The following is a 9,850-nucleotide window of genomic DNA, read 5'->3' as shown; positions in this document are numbered from 1 at the left end:
TGGGAATCACTTTGCTGGTGCAAAAAATTGTTTTACGCCTGCCAAACTGTGATATATTTGGAATATATTTTCATAGATTTAGTTCAGCGGTTCTGGACTCAAGATCAGAGTTGGGCAGTAACACGTAATCCAATTACTTTTTTCACGTAACGAGTAATGTAAGGGATTACTATTGCAAAAAAAGTCATTAGATTACTGTTACTTTCCCGTAAGCACGCTGCGTTACTGCCTTACTAAACCGTCGCGATGAGAGGGCCTCGTGACAATGACGTAAGCGCGTGCAACGTCAGTGGTAGCAAAAGACGTGTGTAGATAAACAATAGATGATATGGAGTGCGGGAGAGAGTACGACCATGCAGCGGTTAAAGTGTGGACATACTTACATTACTTTGAGTTTGATTCCATAAAAAGTTAAAGGGGTCAAAATAGATTTAAGAGCGACAGGACTTAGTGCCGCTGCATCTATGATTGTATTTATTTATTTTGCTGTGTTTTGCTTGCATCTATTTGAAAGAGCGAGTGTAAACACAAAACATGCAGAAAATAGGTTTAAATGTTAAAAAAAATTTTCAAGACAAAGACAGTTGCATATAATCTATTTTTTGCTTAATGTGTTCAAAATTAAAAGGTTAAAACTAATAAAACAAAAAGAGGCTTTCCATTTGATTCAATTTTATATGATGGATTATGCATAAAAATAGAATTGGGCTGAAAGGTCTACTGCTTTATTACGTATTCAGCTTGTGTATCATGTTTTTAAAAAGTAACTAAGAAACTAATTACCTTTGAAAATTAGTAATCAGTAACGGGATTACTTTTTGGAGAAGCAATCGGTAATTAGTAACTATTTACTTTTTTCAAGTAACTTGAACAACACTGTGTGTGTGTGTAAGGACGGATGGCTCAAGACTTTTGCACAGTATTGTACTTTTTACTCCACTGCACGTTCCGTTTGCTAGCTATTTTGCATTATTCCGATTTTTAAGTTGTTGCTTCCTGAAAGTAACTCAACATAAGGAAAAGAAACACTCAACTACTCCTATTATGAACTGTGTGCTGTGTTGTGTACTCTGCCTTGTACTTACACCGTTTCTGCCACGCAGGCACACTGAGGTCCACCAACCGCAGTGGATGGGTGGGATCTACAGTCTCTGATAGCCACGTAGCTAGCTACCAACGTTAGCTGTGTAGGTAAGTGCTCTTATCCTCACAATTTTCTTTAAAAATTGAAACAATATATTTTTCCCCAGACCAGACAGACTATTTGGACATGTTTAACGCTACTGCTAGAGCTTCTTATATCGGCTCCCTTGTTCTGCCTAGTTTGAGCTAAAAAGAGGATGATGTTAACTTAGCTAGTTTGGCTAGGTAGCAGCTGGTTAACATTAAGTGGAAGCAACAGTAAGTATGTGTTAGCAGCGTACCTAGCAGGTGTTAGAGAAACGCTAGTCCCTTGTAACATTTAGGGTGTTAACCCAATGTCAGCATTAACGTTAGCGTAATGCACAGAGATTTAATGCTAAGTAAGCAGAACTGTTGCTAACGTGTCATTGTCTTTATTTCAAGCTAACGTCAGCGAGTGTTACAATGGACTTGCCACATCATGGGTACCGAGAAAGTAAGTGAATCACCATGTATTGTTGTATTTGCAAAATTTTCTCAAATATCCTCACTTCCTGTTTTTTTCTGGTCACACAGGGTTCACCAAACTCAGCTGGTTGCTGTCACGTAATCAAACATGCCAGTTTATTTGGTACACTTACGTGTCTTGATGTAGGTTATAACTGTTATATGATCGCATAGTGCTACATACGATTACCGTATACACTCACCAGCCACTGTTTTTTTAGGTCTGCTTTGCTAGTGCAGTTTGCTGGCTGAACTGGCTCAATTCTGCGTGGCACAGATTAAACAAGGTGCTGGAAATGGTCCTCACAGAGTTTTCTCCATGTTGATATGATATCACCACACAGTTAGTGCAGATTTGTTGAGTGCACGTCCAGGACACTCTGTTTGTAAAAAGATGGCTATGGTCAGGAACAATGCTTACTTTAAACAATGTTGAGTTGGCACCAAGGAGCCCAAAGTGTACTCAGAAAATATCATCACCACCAGCATGAACCATTAATACAATATAGGATGGAGCCATGGTTCATTTTATTTACACTATATTCAGATACTACCATGAGAATAGCACATCTTATTGTGCACCTATAGATGGAGGGTTGTTTATCTTGGTAAGTGGTGTTTTGAGTTACTGTTGCCTTCCTTTCAGCATGAAGCCATTCGGCCAGTCATGTCTGACATCAACAAAGCAATTTCACCCAGACAATTGCTGCTAACTGGATATTTACCCTTTTTTCAGACCATTCTTTGTCAACCCTAGACATAAGCAGCTTCTGAAATAGCCAGATGAGCCCAACTGACACAAACAGCCATGACATGGTCAAAGTCACTTAAATCCCCCTTCTTCCTCATTCTTCTGCTAATTTGAACTTTAACAGGTTTTCTTGACCATGTGTACCTGCCTAAATGTTCTTAGTTTCTGCTACTTGATAAACTGATTAAATATTTCAGTTAACGAGCAGTTGAACAGATGTACCTAACAAAATGGCTGGTATAATTGCTTTGACGTAAGAGTATCATGCAAGGCAAATTAAACCCAAAACAGGAAATTGCTGTAGGTGGGATTTTCTATTGAAAAATGATGAGGAACACTGGTGGGACTTGAAGCAATCCTGCTGTATCTCAGGAGATTTGCATCAACAAATCATTATTACTGGAGCTGCAGAAAAAGTAATGAAGGACATTTATGTTTATTAGTGTACGTCAAATGTCGGGTAAAGCAAAAAGGATCAATTTGTTGTGTGGGCATAACCACACAAAACCAACTCAAGACATTGAAAATTACTGAAAGACTTACCTGTCTCTACCTGTCAGGCTTCAGGCATGTCAATGGGCCTCAGCCTAAGTGCGTCATTTGTTGTGGGAAGTTAATTACTACTTAGAAAAACACTTCCTTCTGAAAAAGAGCAGAGGATCTTAACAATATACAGAAAGGACATTTTTTGGATTGTGTGAAAATGTCTAATGAGGTTGTGGATCTAGGTTGGATACTAGTGGAGTTTAACACAAAGCAAAAAATAAAAAAACAACTAAAGGTGTCATGCCCAGAAGTGCTTTTGGCTTGTTCTTTAATGTTGCTTAGGGAAAAGATGTTCCCAATTCCTCTTGTGTACTTTACTACTAACTAGGTGTAAATATTGGAGGACTTTGAGGGTCACTGGGAAATTAATATTAATATTTTAAACAGGCACTTGTATTTTTTTTTTTATAGATTTTCGCTTATTAAGCTCCTTGTTATATTTAGATACTCTTTTACTGTATTTCATTTCCATTCTTTCTATTAAATTTGACTCTAATTTTTATCTTATTGGGCTGTTTTTTGCCACTTTTTATTTTATTAAGCCCTTCTTATTTTAAGCTATTTTCTTATAGGTTGTGTTTTAATGTTTTGGCTGTTGTAAAACAATCCTCTTTTTTTTAAATGAGGAAAGGATATCTTTTCTTATTATTTAATCACGTGTTATCTTGCCCTCCACTAAAATGCCTCTCTTGCTTTGAGAAGTACTAAATTGTGATCTCATTAACATATTATAGTGGATTTCACTGTCAGTGGTTAATAAGTGGCATGCCTGAATGTTTCAGTCAGTTAAATATTAATGTTGTCATACTCTCCGTTTACCCTCCTGTGTCCATTTTTCCACAGCTAAGCCGAGAGCTCGTGCAGCCCCCACCGCAGGTGACTCCGTCCTGTTTGAAGACACTAGCTCAGCAGCTCCTGCAATGAACAGTCAGGGGTATTACACTTCTGGGTACAATATGGGAGGACCCTCAAATGACATGCAAGGAGGTGGTGGGATGAACAACCTCTTTGCTGACCCTATGGCCAATGCTGCGATGATGTACGGCTCCTCCTTAGCCAACCAGGGGAAGGATATGGTAAACAAAGAGGTGAGTCTCCTATTTGGGGCCGTTTGAGACTTGATACGTAGCACCAAATGTGACTGAATGGAAGATAGGGTGCTAACCAAGGGACTCGTAATTAAGATCAAGATCTGGACTGGTAAATGGTCCAGCTTTAAAGCTGCCACACATTTTTCTCTGTAGTTTTTATTTTTTTGCTATTTATTAATTTGATCTTCTGTCTTTTGTACCTCTGCTGAGTTATTTGTTTTGCCATATTTTATTTAATTTTATTCAATTACTGTACTTTATTTAAGCTCTTCTGGTATAGGTTGTGTTCAGTGTTTTGGCATCTATAACACAGTAACCTCCCAACGTCTGGGATCTTTTAGGATATTGGTTCTAAGTAGGACTAGAGTATCTTAAATACAGCACTTTTGTTTTCAGCAGGGACAGAACTAATGCACTCTCCTGTGTAGATGGTTATTTTTGTTCTGTTTTGTTTATTTGTTCCCTAAAGTGTCCCTGCTGTTGTTCATAAGTTCATAATGTATTTCCCACCAACCCACACGAGCACAGAGATGAGTTATTTTTGTTGACACAGGGGTAATGTGTCCTGCTTTCCAGCTACTCTCCTGTACTCTGAAACATTCTGGTGTTAGTCATATCCAAAGCCATTTCACGGTTGAAACTGTAATGTGTTGGGGTTGCCATTTTAAATGACATGTTTTCCATCAACTACACTATTTTCTGCTCTGCTTTTTAATATTAAATAAGAGTTGATGATTGTCTTAACAATTTGGGGGGAAAGAGCAATTTAAAAACATGCAGCATATCAATAATGAAGATGTTGTTTTACTGGTTTGGCAGCTTTAATGCACAACATGCCAGAATGATGCATAATGCTGAGAAAAGGAACAACCTCTTGTAAAAATGATTATGACTCCACTGTATTTATTAGTTTTGGCAGCCTTTCATGTCTGTTTTTGTTAATATTTGCATTTCCTCTGGCTTTCAGATCAGCAGATTCATGTCTGTGAACAAGCTGAAATACTTCTTTGCTGTCGACACCAGATATGTACTGAAGAAACTTATGATCCTCATGTTCCCTTATACACATCAGGTAAGCTCTGAGCCTTCTCAGAGTCAACATAAGGGAGACTACATGACATTTATCAAACTTAAGACTGCATGATAATTTTCTCTGATATGTTTTGAAACACACATCAGACACTTTATCACTTCTGCAGCTTCATTTTTGAACATTATTATGCTCTGACTACTTGTTTGGGTATAAAGACACACTGAGCTCATTCAGTTCCTGCACAGTGTAACTTACTCAGATTGTAAATGTGACACCACTCCAAACAATATGTGCCTTGATAATATGCAGCCTATGCAGGATGCAGATGTTCCTTAAAAGACCAGGATCACATTGTATTTACAGTTAACTGCTATGTAGTGATTATAAGCTGCTCAAAATCAACAATAGGGACAAAATGGGACACCACTGCTTTGAGTCTCACAAACATCCAACACCCGAGACACAAGAACTGTAGCTCATTTTCAGGTTATTCCATATAGAGTACCCTCTAAAAACATATGTACACAGACTGGCAATTCCATTTGTTTGTGTTCACAGACACACATCTGTTTGTTTTTCACAATGGTCAACATGAATTGAAATTGCTATATTTTGGTAAGAAGCTTGTGTCTTCAATACGTATATCAGCTTTTATGTGTCACCCTGACAACCACAAAAAGTTTTAAAAGATATGGCAACCACTGTATTTGAACCCAGAGCTTTTTATGAACCTAACCAAGTTGTTGTCCATGAACAAACCTAATTGAATCGTTTATAATCCTAAACATAAATCGTCATTTTGAATTAAGAATGTGCTAAAAATAATCCTAAGGAAACATAAAATGCCATCATGTCTATTGCTGGAAATGAACTTTTTGTTTAGAGAGGCAAAATGATGCACTCCATCAGTCCATCCAATGCAAATATGGGCAGGAGTCAGTACATGTCAAATCAAATCAAATCAAATCACTTTTTATTGTCACATCACATGTGCAGGCACACTGGCACAGCACATGCGAGTGAAATTCTTGTGTGCGAGCCCCACAAGCAACAGAGATGTGCAAACACAACAACACAAACGAGCAAAATACAAGAATGGCCAACCTGAAACTAATAAATATATGTACAATATATAATAGTGTATGCATTTCTGGATGTGTATACTAAATATTTTCCTACGTGTGTGTGTGTGTGTGTGTGTGTGTGTGTATACACATTTTTACAAATTAAATAGTAAAAAAATAAAATAAAATAATAATAATAATAATAATAATAAAATATATAAAATATACAGAGTTGAATATGTGCAAAACAAGTGGCATTTATATACAGTGTGGAGTGCATAATGTTGAAACTGGACAGATGAAAAAGGTATTTAAGAGCACAAATGCAAGGGTGGGAAAACGCTATTCATGTGCATAAATCAGTAGATTAGAAGTCTTTACTATGATAAAGAATAGAAGTCTCTTGCACAGTTAGAACCTTTTGGGGAGGTGTTTCACTGCAACAACACAAAGGTGTCTCAATTTGGCTGTTATAAACCAAAAGATTTGGCTTTTGAGGTTAAGGCATTCCCATAAAAATTTCCATTCAGGAGTCTTTGAGTGTATTGTCTCTACTTTTTAATGTCTGTGGTTAACAGTGGATTAAAGTTCACTTTGGACATCATCCTGCTGCTGCAAATGCTGAGCTAAAACTGGCCTACTACTGCTCGATTGTCAATTTTAAAAAGCTGCAGTGCTCTGCTTTCCTTGTAATTAAAACAAGCTGACTTGGACCTAAATTTTTTTTCTTCTCTGGGGGTGATTCATGTCGTATTTGTGTTTTGTATTTGTGTTTCTTGGCAGGATTGGGAAGTTCGTTATCATCGCGACACTCCACTGACTCCAAGACAGGATGTGAATGCATCAGACCTTTACATACCAAGTCAGTTTCATGTACACACAAAATCATTCCAGGCATAATGTTTTGGGATGTTTGTGTAACATATTAAGTGGTTTTTTTTTTTGGTTTTTTTTTTGTTTTGTTTTTTTGTTATTCAAATCTTTTAGCGATGGCTTTTATCACCTACATTTTACTTGCTGGAATGGCTCTTGGCATTCAAAAAAGGTGACTAATCTTTCTTCCACTCATTTGTTTTATGACTCACAGAGAATCGGTGTATGTGAGATAAGCCAAATGTTGACTTTGTGTGCAGGTTCAGTCCAGAGGTCCTCGGCCTGTGTGCCAGCACTGCCCTCGTGTGGGTCATCATCGAGGTCTTGGTGATGTTGCTGAGTTTATATCTGCTGACAGTACACACCGACCTCTCCACCTTTGATCTCATCGCCTACAGTGGATACAAATATGTTGGGTAAATAAATCACAGATGCACATATATTTGCAAAATGATTCTTTATTATTTAGAAATTATTTGCGAAAGCTTCTTCCAGTCATGTATTGTTTTTAAATAAATCATGCTGAATTTACTGAGGGAATGTGTCTGTTTATGTCTTCGTCCAGGATGATCTTCACAGTGTTGTGTGGCTTGCTGTTTGGCAGTGATGGCTATTTTGTGGCGCTTGCCTGGTCCTCCTTTGCGCTCATGTTCTTCATTGTGAGTATTTTCAGTCTGTATTGACGGCATTCTTCAAATCTAAAGTTTATAAGTTTGATGCACTGGAGTATTTACATTTCGTCAGTCTAAATGAGTTGTGTTTAATTGATTTCCTGGCCCAGACTGTAAAGTGAGTCACACTGCTACATCTATTGTCTGATAATCTTTTTTTTTTTTAAAGAAAAAAAATGCCCTTATTTTATTTCTTGTTCCTTTTTCCTGTGTTATTTAATTGTCTCTTACTTCACCGATACTTAGGCACAAAAGACAGTACAAAGTTCAAATTTTGTGCGCTCCCCTGCCGTTTTCTCTTTTTGCAAAGCCGTGCAGTGGGCTGAATAAAATTCCAGGCGGACTGCCTAACAAGCAGAAGAGCCCCGGTTCAATCCCAGGAGGAGACAAAAATCCCATTGGGTTGCATCAGGAAGGGCATCCGGCATAAAAACTGCCAAATTAAACATGCAGTGCTTACCCGCTATGGTGACCGCTGTGAATAAGAAACCAGCTATGTAGAAGGAGTAGCTTCTTTTTCTCACACTTTTAAAAAGAGAATGATAAATGGTAACGAATCATGCCCCTTTTAAAAAATATTTTCAAAGTTATGTTTTTATCATTTAACTCACTAAAACTACAATTAATGGAAAAAAAGAAACAATACCCAAAAAAGGCAAGAAAAAGCAGATTAGTAACCAACATTTACATTCATGCAGAATGCGTACACATCCATACATTTTTCAGATATTTGTTGTTTTTCCAGTTTATCATGTGATGGGGTGTTTACTTTAGTGGCACACTGATTGTAAAGCTCTGGGTCTGTATTGATATTTGAATTAATAATAGCTGGTGCCAGTTTAGCCTTATTGAGTTGAGCAGGTGACTGCATGCTGCAAGGCTCAATACAGCAGGCCGCCTTCAAGTCTAATCCGGGACCTTTTGCTGCATGTCATTCCCTACTCATGTCAAAAGTTGAATGAGTAATAGTAGTAGCAAAGACTTAAAGTATGGGAACAGCTGATGCAGAGAATTAGTCAGCAGAAACTCATTAAAGATACTATCAGTTTGCATAAAGGTTAAAGCTGCTATCACACATTGGTAAGTATTGTCTTTGACGTGCTGTTAGACACAGACTGAATCTGCTTTCAATCTATGTACTTCTAAAGATTTTCCTTCTTCCACAGGTTCGCTCTCTGAAAATGAAGATCCTCCCCTCGCTGTCCTCGGACTCTATGGGAATGGGATCGAATGCCAAACCTCAGCTCCGTCTTTATATCACTGTTGCATCTGCGCTCTTTCAACCAATCATTATTTACTGGTTAACCTCTCACTTGGTCAGGTGACTGTGAGGTGTTCAATAGCCTATAGTCCAGGAGTAGTGGACCCCAAAAAAAATGTGGTTGTGAGTGTTTGTATACCTGCCTTTATACGCTCTTTTGTCATTAAACTCAAAGCATACATAGATGGTGTTGAGTGCAGCGTGCACTGAGCTTGTTGTTGATTTAACAAGAAAGTGTGAAACGGAAATTGTCTCATCCACCGTAACTGTACAGAACTCTGACAGACGCTTATTTTTTGCCACCTAACCTTGAACAAAAGGGCTTTCACTGAGAGATTTGCTTGATCAGAACTGATATGGTTCAGATCTACTTTTGTATGAAGGCTCGCAACATGCTTTTCAGTATTGACGTTGCACACATGATTCCAGTAACATATTTTGTTTCAACGGTAATGCTGCTGCATTATCTCCCTTTCTTCTGAATCCTCTATTTTATTTATCTACATTTGACAAAGCACGACAATGTTTGGATTTTTCTAGAAAAAATAAATATATTTAGCTTTGTGTACTGAATTCAGACTGCTTCTTTTTGCTTTTTGCTTCAGGTCTTAACAGTATAAATGGCAATGTAAGGTGTAATAGCCTACATTTAGAATTCATTAATTTTACTAGAGGTTAAATTAACCTTCATTAACTCAATTATGCACTTGACTATAATGGTGTTACTTGAATTGTACTCAAGTATTTTGTATCAGCTGCGGTGGCGTCCACTCAGTAAAGAAGTGAGCAGCTGAAGGAAATTGCCTTCTCTTTCCATTTAGTGCTAATTGAACCGTACAGCAGTTAGTTTTACCTTAAACCGGGTGTTTGGTTGACATTTGCAGATTCAAAACATCCAAACCTGCATTTGGAAAATTGCTGCTAAGACATT

General features: G+C 37.7%; 1 protein-coding gene across 2 annotated transcripts; it reads left to right on the top strand.

Moving 5' to 3' along the window:
• Positions 1 to 1,121: 1,121 nt before the first annotated feature.
• On the top strand, positions 1,122 to 9,434 carry yif1a (Yip1 interacting factor homolog A (S. cerevisiae)). 2 transcript variants are annotated; one of them, XM_085372537.1, is made up of 9 exons: positions 1,122 to 1,187; positions 1,567 to 1,618; positions 3,770 to 4,014; positions 4,985 to 5,089; positions 6,898 to 6,976; positions 7,102 to 7,159; positions 7,248 to 7,403; positions 7,553 to 7,646; positions 8,825 to 9,434. In XM_085372537.1, the coding sequence occupies exons 2-9, from the start codon at positions 1,588 to 1,590 to the stop codon at positions 8,981 to 8,983; spliced, it is 927 nt and encodes a 308-aa protein (XP_085228663.1). In that variant the 5' UTR covers positions 1,122 to 1,187; positions 1,567 to 1,587; the 3' UTR covers positions 8,984 to 9,434. The 2 variants fall into 2 exon arrangements, with proteins under 2 accessions (XP_085228663.1, XP_085228656.1); XM_085372530.1 differs by having other exon boundaries at positions 1,122 to 1,191.
• The last annotated feature ends 416 nt before the right edge of the window (positions 9,435 to 9,850 follow it).

The sequence above is a fragment of the Diplotaxodon limnothrissa genome, linkage group LG2, assembly GCF_057381915.1.
Source record: "Diplotaxodon limnothrissa isolate DT_005_m linkage group LG2, D_limnothrissa_male_GT1.1, whole genome shotgun sequence".
Classification (NCBI taxonomy): domain Eukaryota; kingdom Metazoa; phylum Chordata; class Actinopteri; order Cichliformes; family Cichlidae; genus Diplotaxodon; species Diplotaxodon limnothrissa.
Note: the sequence above shows the minus strand (reverse complement) of the source record. Positions and strands in the feature narration are given on the sequence as shown.